A 17,354-nucleotide genomic window follows, 5' to 3' on the forward strand; every position below is an offset into this window, starting at 1 on the left:
ACTGAGGCAGAATACATGGCCTTGTTCGAGGCTGTAAGAGAAGCCTTGTGGTTGAAATCCCTATTAGAAAGTGTTCATATCAAATTTGAAAGACCTATAAAAATATATAAATATAATCAGGGATGTATTAGTATAGCTAATAATCCCTCATGCCATAAAAGATCTAAGCATATTGATATAAAATATCATTTTACGAGAGAGCAAATAGAAAATAATGTAATTTGTATAGAGTATATTTCCACAGAGAACCAACTTGCTGACATTCTAACTAAGCCGCTACCTGCTCCACGCTTCATGGATTTACGAGGAAAAATGGGACTGGATGGAGCAGACTAAGACTAATCCGAGAAATACGACAATAATGAATATTTTTATTTTATGAACTATTACTATTTTAATTTAAGAAATGATCTGATTGGGTTTTATTGGGTTTTCCCAGTCCTAGCAGCGAATGCTGGATCACAGAATTGTACCTTCCCAATAGAAAAGAAAAGAAAGAACACAAGCAAGCACAAGCCACATAGATTAAGTTGAAACATGTAAAATTAATTTTCAATTTAAATTTTCTTTATAATGATGTGCGTCAAATTAGCGTCGGTGACTTAGCGGCGATTGTGGAACGGTGGAATTTGGAACATGGGGCCAATTTTTGATTTTTTTCGGCTTCTGGGGGCCAAATTGAACAATATTTAATGCAAATTTATTTAGAATGAAAATATCTATCGATCTAGATAGGTTGCAAGCCTATCCGACTTCTAGAAGTATATTAAAAATCTATTCTAAAAATCGTGTCCCCACAATTTTTTTTATTGCTCCCCTCACAGAGGTTGTACCAATATGCACGGTAAACATGATTATTGGGCGTTAGTTCAAGCTTCTTGTCAGAAAGTATCATTAAGCTAAAGCCGTCAGTTTTTGAGAAAATCGCCTAACAGTGAATGCACCTCGGATTTTCCCCATACAAAAAAGGGGGGCAACTGTTAAATTGCACAGGGCTCCACTCTCAGACGTTGTACCAACATGCACGGTATATTGGCAGATTGGGGATCGCCTAAAGCAAGTTCAGTGAAAAAATCATAAAGATAAAGCCGTCAGTTTTTGAGAAAATCGCTTTACAGTGGGGGGAGATAAATAGTTAAAAGAAGTGCCGCCAAATTCAAATTTGAACCAGTAAGTTCCAAGACATGAACCACTATGTAAAAAATGTATTCATGACACTAACCATATGGGAAAATATTTCTGTTTCGACGCTAACTCTATTTTCAATTAATTAGACTTTCACAGACGTTGTACCAACATGCACGGTACATCATTGGAAAGGAAATTAATTTTACTAATTAACTATTGTGGTTCGGTTAACGAAAAGCCGTCAGTTTTTGAGAAAAACGCATAGCGCGTTGTCGCCATCTCATTTGTTCCAAATTTGTAACTAAGATCACATTATATCGATATTTTATATCGATACTTTGATAAAAGCAAGCTGAAAGTGTGGCATCACTCCCGATTCGCGGGAACTTTACTTCAACTTTCATTCAACGGAACCAAGCACCAAACTTAAGCATGAAATCGCGTGTGGCCTTAATTAAATGCGTAAGTATTAAAAACCTATTAATCCCTATTAATTATAGTTTAATAACATACTTATTTTACTTTCAGAACATTGTCAACTTCGTCGTAGGCGATGACGAGGGGGCTCCCCCCCCAAAACAACGCCAACACGAAGAAGAACCAAACGAACCGTCAAACCGAGACCAGGTGCGCGAGCGCCGCCAAGAGCCAAACGAACGGTCAAACCGAGACCAGGAGGCGGTTGCGGTCGGAAATGCTGGTCAGGAGGCGGCTGCGGTCGGAAATGCTGGCCAGGAGGCGGCCGTGGTCGGAAATGCTGGCCAGGAGGCGGTCGCCAACGAGGCTTAATAATTAAAAAAGACATATGTTATTAAGGCCACACGCGATTTCATGCTTAAGTTTGGTGCTTGGTTCCGTTGAATGAAAGTTGAAGTAAAGTTCCCGCGAATCGGGAGTGATGCCACACTTTCAGCTTGCTTTTATCAAAGTATCGATATAAAATATCGATATAATGTGTTCTTAGTTACAAATTTGGAACAAATGAGATGGCGACAACGCGCTATGCGTTTTTCTCAAAAACTGACGGCTTTTCGTTAACCGAACCACAATAGTTAATTAGTAAAATAAATTTCCTTTCCAATGATGTACCGTGCATGTTGGTACAACGTCTGTGAAAGTCTAATTAATTGAAAATAGAGTTAGCGTCGAAACATAAATATTTTCCCATGTGGTAAGAGTCTTGGGAGCGTAGAACAGGGTCGTTCTGGTTCCTATTGGGAGCGTAGAACAGGGTCGTTCTGGTTCCAATTTCGGAACAAAGGAGATGGGGACAACGCGCTATGCGTTTTCCTCAAAAACTGACGGCTTTTCGTTAGCCGTACTGCATTAGTTAATTATTGAAATTAATTTCCTTTCCACTGATGTACCGTGCATGTTGGTACAACGTCTGTGAAAGTCTAATTAATTGAAAATAGAGTTAGCGTCGAAACAGAAATATTTTCCCATATGGTTAGTGTCATGAATACATTTTTTACATAGTGGTTCATGTCTTGGAACTTACTGGTTCAAATTTGAATTTGGCGGCACTTCTTTTAATTATTTATCTCCCCCCACTGTAAAGCGATTTTCTCAAAAACTGACGGCTTTATCTTTATGATTTTTTCACTGAACTTGCTTTAGGCGATCCCCAATCTGCCAATATACCGTGCATGTTGGTACAACGTCTGAGAGTGGAGCCCTGTGCAATTTAACAGTTGCCCCCCTTTTTTGTATGGGGAAAATCCGAGGTGCATTCACTGTTAGGCGATTTTCTCAAAAACTGACGGCTTTAGCTTAATGATACTTTCTGACAAGAAGCTTGAACTAACGCCCAATAATCATGTTTACCGTGCATATTGGTACAACCTCTGTGAGGGGAGCAATAAAAAAAATTGTGGGGACACGATTTTTAGAATAGATTTTTAATATACTTCTAGAAGTCGGATAGGCTTGCAACCTATCTAGATCGATAGATATTTTCATTCTAAACAAATTTGCATTAAATATTGTTCAATTTGGCCCCCAGAAGCCGAAAAAAATCAAAAATTAAAAATTGGCCCCATGTTCCAAATTCCACCGTTCCACAATCGCCGCTAAGTCACCGACGCTAATTTGACGCACATATAAATGTACGTCAAAATAGCGTCGACCAGTTAGCAACGAAAGTGGAACGGTGGAATATGGAACACTGGGGCCATTTTTAATTTTTAATTTTCTCGCTATTTGGGGGCTGAATTGAAAAATGTTTGATGCAAAATTGTTTAGAATTAAAATATCTATCGATCTATATAGGTTGGGGCCAAATCCGAGGTCTGCAAGTTTTTCAAAAATGCATTTAAAAAATTGGGTATCCACCATTTGGTTAACTGCTCCCCTCACATAGGTTGTGCCAATATGCACGCTAAACCAGGTTATTAGGCGTTAATTCAAGCTTCTTGTCTGAAAGTTTCATCAAAATCAAATCCACAGATTTTGAGTAAAACGCCTAACAGTGAACCAACCTCGGATTTTTCCCATACAAAAAAGGGGGCCAAAAATTAATTTGTCTGGGGCTCCACTCATAGAGGTTGTGCCAACATGCACGGTAAATGGGCAGATTGGGGATCCTCCTAAGAACGTTTTGTGAAAATTTCATGAAAATTAAACCCACAGTTTTCGGGAAAATTGATTTACAGTGTGCGGGTTAAATGGTCAAATTTTGAAATTGGCCGCTTCCCGCTGACTGCGCCAGCGAGACCACCTTACAGCCATGACATCAACCATGTTAATATCCATACATTTTCTATGCAAACTTTAAGTAATTAATACAGCTCTCACAGAGGTTGTGCCAACTTGCACGGTTTATCAGTAGAAGGGGCATCATTATAAGTAATTTCTTTCTTAATTTCAGCGAAATCAAACCCACAGATTTCGAGAAATTCAAGTCATTTCAATTATGGTTTTTTTCCACGCGGTCACACTGAGACAGCGTGAGGAGCCATGACATAAACCATCAAACTTGGCCTCCTGATTATTTTGATACATAATTCATCCAAATTGATCTAGTGGCTTGGTAGAAATTAACAGTTTACTGATTTTGGAAAAGTATAATAATTTCTTTGTTGCGATTGCGGGCTTTACTTCCAAAGTAACAGGGAATGTTTTCTGCAGTATTGAAACTCCCCAATCGCAAAAAGTTTCAATAAGGGCAAGTCCAATTATGTGGTTCATACATATTAATTGAAAATTCGCTATAAAAATATATTTATTTTCGATATTGGGCGCCAAACAGTTGCCTCAATTGCCGATATATCGTATAAATACCTAGATTTTGGTTTATGTCATGGCTCCGCACGCTGTCTCGCTGGCTGGATAGTGTGAAAACCCTAGTTTGAATTACTTGAATTTCTCGAAATCTGTGGGTTTGATTTCGCTGAAATTAAGGCAGAAATTACTTTTAATGATGCCCCTTCTACTGATGTACCGTGCATGTTGGTACAACGTCTGTGAAAGTCTAATTAATTGAAAATAGAGTTAGCGTCGAAACATAAATATTTTCCCATGTGGTAAGAGTCTTGGGAGCGTAGAACAGGGTCGTTCTGGTTCCTATTGGGAGCGTAGAACAGGGTCGTTCTGGTTCCAATTTCGGAACAAAGGAGATGGGGACAACGTCTGTGAAAGTCTAATTAATTGAAAATAGAGTTAGCGTCGAAACAGAAATATTTTCCCATATGGTTAGTGTCATGAATACATTTTTTACATAGTGGTTCATGTCTTGGAACTTACTGGTTCAAATTTGAATTTGGCGGCACTTCTTTTAACTATTTATCTCCCCCCACTGTAAAGCGATTTTCTCAAAAACTGACGGCTTTATCTTTATGATTTTTTCACTGAACTTGCTTTGGGCGATCCCCAATCTGCCAATATACCGTGCATGTTGGTACAACGTCTGAGAGTGGAGCCCTGTGCAATTTAACAGTTGTCCCCCTTTTTTGTATGGGGAAAATCCGAGGTGCATTCACTGTTAGGCGATTTTCTCAAAAACTGACGGCTTTAGCTTAATGATACTTTCTGACAAGAAGCTTGAACTAACGCCCAATAATCATGTTTACCGTGCATATTGGTACAACCTCTATGAGGGGAGCAATAAAAAAAATTGTGGGGACACGATTTTTAGAATAGATTTTTAATATACTTCTAGAAGTCGGATAGGCTTGCAACCTATCTAGATCGATAGATATTTTCATTCTAAACAAATTTGCATTAAATATTGTTCAATTTGGCCCCCAGAAGCCGAAAAAAATCAAAAATTAAAAATTGGCCCCATGTTCCAAATTCCACCGTTCCACAATCGCCGCTAAGTCACCGACGCTAATTTGACGCACATTATAATTCTAGTGTTTTTTAAACCAAGTGTTTCTATCTCACCATTCCTAAATAAGTAAAGACCAAAACTGGGGACTCGACCTTGACAAGAATTTCCGGCCACTTCTGAATAAAACGTTGCTACGAAAAGAACATTGCTCCGCATATTGTTTGACTTTCTTTTGTACCCCAACTTTTAATCATCATCGGCATCCGCCGCTTCATCCAACATCATCATCGGCATCCACCATCATCGTAGGCATCCGCATCTACTCGGCATCCGCACATCATCAGCATCCGCATCAGCATCCCCTCTTCACCCATCACCGCAGGCAGCAGCTTCTCCGAGCTGAGCCGGCAATTCATCAACTCCAATCATCCACACAAAGCGACAGCAAGCAAGCTCCGCTACTTAGCTACCAGCTTTTCACATACCTATAATATACGTAACCTTCAATGATTACGGTCCTGAAAAGTATTGTTTAAACGAAATATTTATTCGGCGGCAAAGTGTGACCCTACTTTGCAACGAAATTTACACCAAATTTATCTGCATCTTGCATTTTGGATATTATCAAGTACATGATGCAGGGTCACATCATTTTTAAATTTGCTGGAAAAAATGAAAAAAAGTGAAAATCGTTTTCCCTCTGATCAGCTGTCACCTCACACCATTTACCACTGGTAAAGATTAAAAACATTTCAAGTGTCACTGAAATGCAGAATTTGTGTTGAAGATAGCATCCGGAGGCGTATATTTATTGATGGCGAAAATATCTGTGGTACTAACCTTTGTAACGCTGAAATAAAGATATTCAAACAACAATATTTTTTTGTTATCACTTACCTTTTTCTTGTTTTTTAGAATTAACCGAACGATTTTTCACTTTTTTCACTTTTTTGGACGAAATGTAAAAAGATGTGACCCTGATAATACCAAAATGCAGATAAATTTGGCGTAAGTTTCGTTGTAAAGTAGGCTCACACTAGAGCCCTGCATGAGTAGAGTCATAGCTCCCTTTGATTTCATGAGCCATTCGATCTATCTATGCTTTTCAAGTCATGACTCCTATAGCTCATGACTCCTACACACAAAAAAAAAACTTGGTAAAATCAACTGTAATAATTCTCAAACAGGCCCCAACCAGCAAAATTGTCAATTCTACTAGGTAAATAGTCATTTCACAACAACAAAATACACACAATTAGCAAAGACACAAACCCAAAGCAAAAACAAAATACACGTAACTATTTTAATAGTTACATAACTATCTTTGTTGGTCAATTTTACCAAGAAAATTTTTATTTATTTTTATATTTATTTCTGATTTTTATTTATCATGGTGATAATTAAGATACATTTTCAGCTATATGTCAAATAATCCGCAAATTCTTCACGTCTTATAATTCGCGAAATCTTAAGGTCGAGTGATATAGGTATTCTTAAAGTCAAATAGTCCGCGAAATCTTCATGTCAAATAATCCGCGAATTCTTCACTTCGAATGATTCAGGTATTCTAAAGGTCAAATAGTCCGCGAATTCTTCATGTCAAATAATCCGCGAATTCTTTACGTCGAGTGATACGAGTATTGTTGAGGTCGAATAATCCGCGAATTCTTTACGTCGAATGGTTCGGGTATTCTAAAGGTCAAATAATTCGCGGATTTTTCATGTCAATTCTTCGCGTCGAGTGATTCGAAGTATTCTTTATGTCAAATAATTCGCAAATTTTTCAGGTCAAATAATCCGCGAATTCTATTAACTTCAAGAATCTTATAGCGTACAAAAATATTTATCCTTCCTTTACAAAAATTAAAATATAGTAATAAACAAGAAAGGAAGCTTCGGCCAGCCGAAGCTTACATACCCTTGAAGATAAAGTAATGCTCACTCGGTGCAGTTCCAGGTATTCCAGATTCAGCGTTTCTATTTTAATTTGTTTATACATAAGTAGTAAAGAATCAAAACGCCTACTTCCTACAAAGTTACAATGAATTTTCTTATATTTGTTTGAATATTCCTATGGGAGCCTTAAGATATAGTGGTCCGATCCGGCTCGCTCCGACATATATACTACCTGCAATATAAAGAAGACTTTCGGGAAAGTTTCATCGAGATGGCTTTAAAACTGAGAGACTAGTTCGCATAGAAACGGACAGACGGACAGACAGACAGACAGACAGACGGACAGACGGATATGGCTAGATAGACTCGGCTATTAGTGCTGATCCAGAATATATATACTTTATGTGGTCGGAAACGTCTCCTTCACTGCGTTGCAAACATCTGACTGAAATTATAATACCCTCTACAAGGGTATAAATATAGAAATAAATTTTAGAACTTGCATAGTGTTATCTAATCTAAACTAATATATAACAAGAAAGGAAGCTACCTTCGGCCAGTCGAAGCTTATATACCCTTGCAGATTAAGTAAATACCTATAGTTTAATGCTCAATCGGTGCAGTTCCAGGGATTCCAGATTTAGCGTGTTTACTTAAATTTTGTTTTTACATTGTCAAAAATCAAAAAGCCTACTTTCTATAAAGTTTTTTCTATTATTTTGTTAATTATTCCTGTGCACTATGGTCAATTTTTTTGGAATAAAATAAACTTATTTTACAAATTATTTTTAAAAATAAAATATATTTTGAGAATTTACATACCTTAATTAGCCAAGAACAGTTATCTAAGATTTTTTACTAGCAACACTATAGGGTTGATAAACGAACAAAGTCAGCTGTTTGATTGACTTTGTTGTGTGCGTAAATTAGTGAAAAATCTTTGCAAACTTTCAGTGCTTATTTTGTGGAGCAACAAAATGGATTATTATCTCTGATCATGTCAAATCGTAGCAAAGGTATTTATAAATGTATATTAGATTAGATGTTTTGATTATTATGGCTTGTTGTCCAACTGTGAACTGTTTTAAATGTGTATCTTTTTAGCTTAAAACTAACAAGTTTGTTTGTGTTCCGTGGTGTACAACTTATAAATGGCACAAAGTTGCAAGAAGGTAAAAACGCAAAGTTATTACCAAATGTATCCTTAATATCGCAAAACTAATCACTATTGCAACTTTTTGCACGTTTCTTAAAAAAAATGACTTAAATCCAGCAACTTATAAACATAAAAAAAAATTTTTAAATAAAAAAACAATCTAAGTGGCTTTTATTAATCTTAAAAATTGAATTCATGGAAAGGGACAATTCAAATGAAAATCCTGGCTGCAAAAGACTCAAATATAAAGAAGCTGGACCCCCGTTAAAGCTAAAATTGGCATCTTCTCTTAGATAATATTTCACTTTTCTTGTACATGTCACCAATTTTTTTTTTTTGACAAATTTTAAAAATTAACGTAAACCGAACTTATTTTACCGACTTACCAATACAAATACAAATTTTTTAAAATCCCTGCCAAATAATTTGAATATGCGGCGTGGGCGGTGGATGAAAACAATGGTCCGATTCAAAAAGCAACAAAAACCGAAATTACAGCTTTATCTTAATAGTATATATACAAAATTTCTAATTTGTATCTCTAAAACTAGAGTTTATGCCAAAAAAATAGACTTTTTTCCCATAGTGCTATGGCAGCCATAAGATATAGTGGTCAGATCCGGCTCTTTTCGACATATGTACTACCTGCAATAGATAGAAGACTTTTGGGAAAGTTTCATCACGATAGCTTTAAAACGGAGGGACTAGTTCGCTTAGAAACGGACAGACGGACTGACGGACGGCTAGATGGACTCGGCTATTGATGCTGATCAAGAATATACATGTATACTTTATGTACGTTTATATTACGTGCTCCTCCCTATGTACATATGCAGGCGTTGTGTTTCTTGTATATTGTGAATGTTAAAGGTTATGTATTTATTATTATGTATTTGCGCTTGGATTTCTTATCTAACCAAAGCCAACTGTGGTTGTAAATGTGGACTACGGGGCACTGCTGAAGATTGGGAATGTAGAAATTATGATTAGTTAATATTTTATCTTCAAGAAAAAAACTTACATTTTTACTTGTCCGTCGGTGAGAATCGAACTCGGGACTTCCGTGCGAGGAGCGAACGGCCTACATACTGGGCCATTGTAGCATTTAAATTTGCTGTGGCAAACCGAGCATTGTATGTAAAGGGTGAAGCGGACAACACATTTGAATACTAATTGCATAATTTTAAGCATTCGCGTTTTACTTATTTACATACGTATGTATATACATATGGATATCACTATGGACGGCAGTCCATGTAGTGACGAAGCGCACCAGGAGAGTGTGCGAAGGCGACTACTATTATATAGCCGCAAAATTGAAAATTTGCTGTGATAGTCCGATCGTAATGAGTAATACACCAAATGAAAGGTATTGCTAAAACTTAAAGGATTGCATACCAAGACCTTAAGAAAATCAATTGGTTTGGGAGAAAGAGCGGTGAAAGTGTAAAAGTAAAAATTTAGAAATTTGGATCTGTTGGGGCCGTTGGGGATAAATGCCCCCTCGCAAGGTTTTAGTAGTTTTCCTATTGAAAATACCCGTCGAATGAGGGGTCATATGATAAAATCCGACGCACCGTTCAAAAGTTATAGCAAAAATAAGATTTTCTTCTTCTTCCCAAAATGAAATAATTTGTCCCTTTGTTTGTGGGTATGCATCAAATCGTGGTTTTAGGATCCTGAACTAAATTTTACTGTGTTTAGCAGCAGGATATGAAAAACTTTTGTTCTACGACTTTTGGAAAAACCCGCCAGTTTGGCGGGAAATTATTAAAAAAAGCTAGATTTTGAAGGCTTATAGTTTCTAAACGACTAAAGCTACCGACTCGTGCTATACCTCGATGTAAATATAATTTAAAATGCTAGTCACGCTGCCTTTGCTAAAATTTGCTAAATGCAATGGTTTAAAATTCATGGCTAAAAGTTGTTTTTTTAAAACAGTTTTCTGCTATTTTCTCAAAAACGGCTCTAACGATTTCTGTTTAACTTTGAAACTACATAGCCCTTGAGATTCCTCAACTTTTGATATATAACACTTTTTGTCATAAATTCGATCGTTTGGATGTAATTCAGCGATTAAAAGTGCAACCCGTTTCAGTTTAGTATGGAAAACACTGCATGCTTACTCGAATGCCCAAAAACCAATAAGATGAGAACAAATTCTTATTAGATATTTTTAAGGTACATATTAGGAAAACATACGTGCAAAGCAAAAACTTCTGATATAAAACAAAAACACCTCTTAACGAGGTAACAAATTGTGACGATCGCACCTTCAACGTACAAAAGTTCTGATATCAACTTTTGTGACGAAAAATTATTTTAGATGCGAATAAATAAATACACTACCTAAAATTTATTCATTCGGCACGCTACAACAGAAAACTTTCGTGTAGATATTAAATATTTGCTAAAGCGGGCCGAACGAGTAAATTTTAGGTAGTGTATTTATTTATTCGCATCTAAAATAATTTTTCGTCACAAAAGTTGATATCAGAACTTTTGTACGTTGAAGGTGCGATCGTCACAATTTGTTACCTCGTTAAGAGGTGTTTTTGTTTTATATTTATGCTAACGCAATTTATATTATGTGTAGTATATAGTAAATAGCTGCATATAAACCTAATTATTTTCGGTTTACCGCTTGCCATCAATAAAAAAGGGAATAAAAAAAACGAGTAAAAAAAAGGAAAAAAAAAATAATAAAAAAAAGACTAAAAAAAAACTTTAAAAAAAAAGTAAACAAAGTTTCTTTGGGACTCGAACCAGCGCCGATTCGATTTCTAACTACGTGCTTTAGCCGTCTGCGCTACGAGTACAGCCGCCAGAGTGCTGACAAGTTCTGGCATTGAACATTTTGGTGTGCCAGAGCATGTGGAAACAACTATTTCTATTTTTTAGAAAAACTTTCTACTTTTTAGAAAATGTTTCTATTATTTAGGGTTAGCTTAATTTTAGGGTTAGGGCACTCATTTTTAGAAAAGGTGTTGCCAAAATATTTTATTATTTTCGTTTACCTTTCTATTTTTCAGAAAATAATTTCTAATTTTAAGGGCATTTTTTCTAGATTTTAGGGTGATTTAGTTCATGGTAACTATTTTCTTCATTTAAGAATAACTTCCTTGATTTAAGAAAAATTTTCTTGACTTAAGAAAAATTTCCTTAGATTTAGAAATAACTTTCTTGTATTTAGAAAAAATAAATTATAATGGCTATTTTCTAAAATTTAGGGTAAAATTTATTTTGAGTGTAAGATTGGAAATGAAATTAAATGTATTTAAATGAACAACTCTGCTTACAACATAAATACCTTCATTTTTATATTCCGTATCTTTATATATTACCAGCTTTACCCGGAGCGACTTCGTTCGCTTAAAAATAGTTTGCAGTTAGGAAATTAGGTTGTCAGGACTTTCTTATCACTATGGACGGCAGTCCATGTAGTGACGAAGCGCACCAGGAGAGTGTGCAAAGGCGACTACTATTATATAGCCGCAAAATTGAAAATCTGCTGTGATAGTCCGATTGTAATGAATAATACACCAATCGAAAAGTATTGCAAAAACTTAAAGGATTGCATACAAAGACTTTAAGAAAATCAATTGGCTTGGGAGAGAGAGCGGTGAAAGTGAAAAAGTGAAAATTTCGAAATTTGGAGCTGTTGGGGCCGGTGGGGATAAATGCCCCCTCGCAATGTTTTAGTTGTGTTCCTATTGAAAATACTCGTCTTCCCAAAATAAAAACTTAATTCTTTTTGTCAGTTTGCAAAAAGTTTTTTAAGTTTTGAAAATTTGATATGACGTTCATCACATCGATATAAAAAACTTTTGTTCTACCACTTTTGGAAAAACTCGCTAGTTTAGCGGGAAAACAGCTATAAATAGCATCTCGTTTGAAAGGTATTTTTAAATGCTATAAACGCCTTCTACTTGCAATTTGTGTAAATGTAATAGTTAAAAAAATATGAACAAAAGAACATTTTTTTAAACTTTTTTTTAAGCTTTTTTTTAATTTTTTCAAAAAGGGCTCTAACGATTTTCAAATTCGTGTAAATGTAATAGGTAAAAAGATATGAACAAAAAACAATTTTTTAAAACTTATTTTTTAACTTTTTTTTTATTTTTCTCCAAAAACGGCTCTAACGATTTTCTTTAAAACTTTAAAATGCATAGCCCTTGAGATTCCTTAAATTTTGGTATATAACACATTACTGTAAAAAGGCACGTTTAAAAGTTATTTTTATACGAAAATAGACACTTTTGCCAGCTCGAACTACTAACGCTCCCTGAGTATTGCATTTTGTGTGAGGGTATCCGAACTGTATTTTAGGGTCATGGAATCAGTAAATTTGCACCTGAGAGTTCCATATAGGAATCTTTTGTTCTACGACTTTTGGAAAAAGCTACATTTCGTTAGTTTGTACACTCAAAATAAATTTAACCCTAAATTTTAGAAAATCGCCATTAAAATTTCTTTTTTCTAAATACAAGAAAGTTATTTCTAAATCTAAGGAAATTTTTCTTAAGTCAAGAAAGTTTTCCTTAAATCCAGGAAGTTTTTCTTAAATGTAGAAAATGGTTACCATGAACTAAAATCACCCTAAAATCTAGAAAAAATGCCCTTAAAATTAGAAATTATTTTCTGAAAAATAGAAAGGTAAACGAAAATAATAAAATATTTTGGCAACACCTTTTCTAAAAATGAGTGCCCTAACCCTAAAATTAAGCTAACCCTAAATAATAGAAACATTTTCTAAAAAGTAGAAAGTTTTTCTAAAAAATAGAAATAGTTGTTTCCACATGCTCTGGCACACCAAAATGTTCAATGCCAGAACTTGTCAGCACTCTGGCGGCTGTACTCGTAGCGCAGACGGCTAAAGCACGTAGTTAGAAATCGAATCGACCCTTGTTCGAGTCCCAGAGCAAACTATTTTTTACCTTTTTTTAAAAGTTTTTATTTATTTTTTTTTTGTAATTTTTTTTTTTAATTTGTTTTTTTACTCTTTTTTTTATTCCTTTTTTTTATTGATGGCAAGCGGTAAACCGAAAATAATTTGGTTTATATTCAGCTATTTACTATATACTACACATAATATAAATTGCGATAGCATAAATATATACATATGTATGTATGTATGTAAATAAGTAAAACGCGAATGGTCAAAATTATGCAATTAGTATTCAAAATATTAACTAATCATAATTTCTACATTCCCAATCTTCCGCAGTCCCGTAGTCCACATTTACAACCACATTTGGCTTTGGTTAGATAAGAAATCCAAGCGCAAATACATAATAATAAATACATAACCTTTAACATTCACAATATACAAGACACACAACGCCTGCATATGTATATAGGGAGGAGTACATAATATAAACGAATATACAAAAAAAAATCATGATTGAACATGTTTTTTTGTTTTGTTTTTAATTTCTATTTTTTAGGAAAATTTCCTACTTTTTAGAAATTTTTGCCCTTAAATTTAGTAAAATTACCCTAAAATTTAGAAATATGACGTCAAAAAAAATCAAAAATATAGAAAAATGTGACCCTAAAATTTAGGGCGAGCTTGTCTTGAAGACAAAAGTAGGGCGATTTCCTTGACTTTAGGGTTAATTTTATTTTGAGTGTAGGAAGTTGGCGCGGCAACAAATAAATTTGAAATTCTAAGCATTGACAAATTTCTCAGTCCTCCTTTACATGTACTCCCAATAAACAATGGAAAATCGCATATTAGAATTAAACGTACATACATATCTAAGTAAATTAACATTGTAAGGTTTCCAATGTATTATGACTGTATCAACCTTTTAAAATAAAACAATGATTTTTTGTCAAAATAAATTTTACTTGTGTGATAATTTTTATTATATTAAATTGGTTTTTTTAATTAATTTTCACTCGTAGATTATCGGACAAAAAAATTGATAATTTTTGTAGTTCATAAATACAATATAGTTTTTTTTGTTTTAGAACATTTTCTTAATTTAAGAATAAAATTGTCTTATTTTAGGAATGTTTGGTCTTATTTTAAGAACGTTTGTTCTTATTGTAAAAACGAAATTTAGGAACTAAAGTTTCTTAAATTAAGAACTTTGTTCTTAAATTTAGACTGGGTTTTTTCCCTCAGTGTAGAGTCCTAGATCACGTCAAGGTTTGGCTCATCATCTGACGGGTGAGCAGCACTTTTGATTTAAAGCCGAAGGCAACAAGTGGAGCCACCTGGAAAGGCTCGCGCCCGCGTGTCTCCGGCAAGTAGCGTTTCGTTATGCCAAAGAGCAGCAGGCAGGTTACTGAGAACGGTAAGAAGACCAACGCGCCCCAGATTTTCTGTAAAGTGGGGAAGGCCATACCAATGATAAAGTTGCAGATCCAGTATACTACGCTACCCAGGGACATGGCAGCTGGCCGGGAAGCAAGTTCAAACAATTCTATTAAAGAAGAAAAAAGACGTCGGTTAACCAGCGATTTTTGGGCAGTACAACGCACCTGCTCCGATGAAGAAGGGCATAGGGCCTAGTCCAAACTGAAAGAAAAATATGTATAGGAAAATACAGGCTATGCAGCCCATGGCGAACCAGCTATAGCTCTCCTAAAAGTGTGAGAAAGACTGTAATATTCTGTCCTCGTGATTATTGTTTTACGACTACTTACAATAAAGTAGAGCATCATGGAAAATAAGAAGAGAAAGACAGTACAGAAAAATGTAGAGAAAAGCATCAGTGGCCGTCGATTTACTCGTTCGAGCAGAATCGGGCCCAACATAGAGGTGGCTAAATTGAGGGAGCCCGCCGCCAAGTTGGCCCACTCTGATGCCTGGACTGACAGACCCGCTTTGCGGAAGATCGAGACGGAGTAATAAAAGATCTGCAGGGACAAACGGAATTAGGTGACCTGCTGGAAATTCTTGGGGAGGGGCCAATACGTACTGCATTAATGCCCGATAACTGTTGGCCTCCAAGAAAGGCGCATACGATAATCAGTGGCAGACGCAATTTTGGATCAAGCAGCACCTGTACCAATCCGCGTGCTTTCACCTTGGAAGCAGCCTCTAGCTCCATTTCATCTATCTCTGCCTGCAGAGCGGAGCTGCCAGCTGTGTAGCCCCTCAGCTGCTGCAATTGGCTACGGGCCTCTTCCTTGTGCCCCTTAACGACGTACATCCACTTGGGGCTCTCGGGATACCAGCTAAAGGGAGCATAGCACACTGCTACGAGGAGGCCATAAAAGGCCAGTCCAAAGTGCCAGTTTTCAGGACTTCCTAGCACCGACCGGAGGCTACAAACCTGCGCCACTACTACTCCCAGGGTCAAGCCCATCGGACAAAGGGGAGATAATGTACTGCGCTGATTTAGAGACGAGATCTCGCTGTGCCACATGGGCATGAAGGCTGTAAGGAGACCGCCGGCCAGTCCAACCAGCAGCCGACCAAGCATCAAAAGCTCCACGGCATTCAAGGGACGACACGCATAGAAGCTAATGGATCCTAGCATCAGAAGAATGCCACAGATGAAGAAGCAACCGCGGCGTCCGAACCTGTTGGCCATAGAAGCGCCCACCACTGATCCGATGGCGCCTCCCACGAGAAATATCGAGACAAGGGCCGACCACAGTAGCTCTAACCCTGACTCTCCCAAATCCAGATTATAGCGTGCAATCAGAGTCTCGTTGCACCAGGAGCGCATAAGCTGGGGATTAAGTAAGGAAACCGGCGAAATCAAGTGGCTCTGTCGAAAATGAACAATATTCACCTCAGCGGGACTGTTCATCACACCCGTGCAATACCCCACTGGAACCGCCGCTCCAACCGATGATCCGAGTGCCGCCCACTTGAGGGTCCAGGTCCACTGGGGCATCTCATCCTGAAATCGCTTACTGATAGGACTTTTCTTAAGAAATTAGTTATTCTTTGCCGGACCTGTTTCGTATTTGTGCCTGCCATTAGCGACGCCTCTGAAAAACTCAATGAGCGTTCCTGAAGCAATTGTCCGCCTTTTGGCTTTTCCATTGCGCATCTGCCTGGTAAAACGTTCTTATGAGGCGCTTTTGTGGGCGGAACGGTGCTTAGTTAGCATGTTATTGCATATCGTATATCATTCGCGTCGACGACACCTCCATTTCACAGAGATTTAGGAACACGTTTATCAAACGCGGAGATAACCGATAGCATAGTCATCCGAACGCGCTAGGGGCATGGCATACTGTATCTATAATGAAAATGTGCTATGTTACTTAATAACCTCAAATGCCTTAGCAAAGTTCTCCAACTTTATTTTATTTATAATGAGCAAATCAGTTTTTTATATATTACACTACAACAAAGGCTGATCCTCACAAAATTATCTTAGTATAGACTAATCTTAACAATCTGTATATTTAGCTTTTTTTCCTATATTTGTAAAAGCGCTTTGAAAAAAAATTACTACATTTAACGATAAGATTCCTTCGAAAGCCACCCAGTTCTTCCACACCCAGAAAAATAAGTCGTCGATTTAACTCCAATGACTTTAATTTAAGGAATAATTTAGTAACCTGGCTAAATAATAGACTTTATAATAAGCCTCCGATATATTGATCGAAAACAAGAAAACACACACGAGGTAAAAAACTACGGTCGATAGCACCTTCAAATTACCACAGTTTAAATATAAACCTTTGTGACTAAAAATAATTGTGAAATCGATTAAATAAATACACTTTCTAAAATATTCTTATTTGGCACGCAAGAATCTTAAATGTATTTAATATTTTAAATCGTTCGCCAACTCTTGCCAAAAGTTTAAGCTTTTGTACTGGCGTTTTTTCTTGCATTTTAGCTTGCTTCTAGTTATTTTTCGCCAAGGCTTCATCATGCTGCTTAATACCCCAAAACAAGAAATGGAACTAACTTTGGCAAAA

General features: G+C 36.4%; 1 protein-coding gene across 1 annotated transcript; it reads right to left on the reverse strand.

The window, feature by feature from the left end:
• Positions 1-14,308: 14,308 nt before the first annotated feature.
• On the reverse strand, positions 14,309-16,635 carry LOC108069632 (solute carrier family 2, facilitated glucose transporter member 1). The gene is made up of 6 exons (XM_017159782.2): positions 16,375-16,635; positions 16,208-16,318; positions 15,386-16,144; positions 15,111-15,323; positions 14,946-15,048; positions 14,309-14,887 (listed from the first exon to the last, which is right to left on the reverse strand). The coding sequence occupies exons 1-6, from the start codon at positions 16,462-16,464 to the stop codon at positions 14,601-14,603; spliced, it is 1,563 nt and encodes a 520-aa protein (XP_017015271.1). The 5' UTR covers positions 16,465-16,635; the 3' UTR covers positions 14,309-14,600.
• Positions 16,636-17,354: the final 719 nt, after the last annotated feature.

This window comes from Drosophila takahashii, chromosome 2R, assembly GCF_030179915.1.
Source record: "Drosophila takahashii strain IR98-3 E-12201 chromosome 2R, DtakHiC1v2, whole genome shotgun sequence".
Classification (NCBI taxonomy): domain Eukaryota; kingdom Metazoa; phylum Arthropoda; class Insecta; order Diptera; family Drosophilidae; genus Drosophila; species Drosophila takahashii.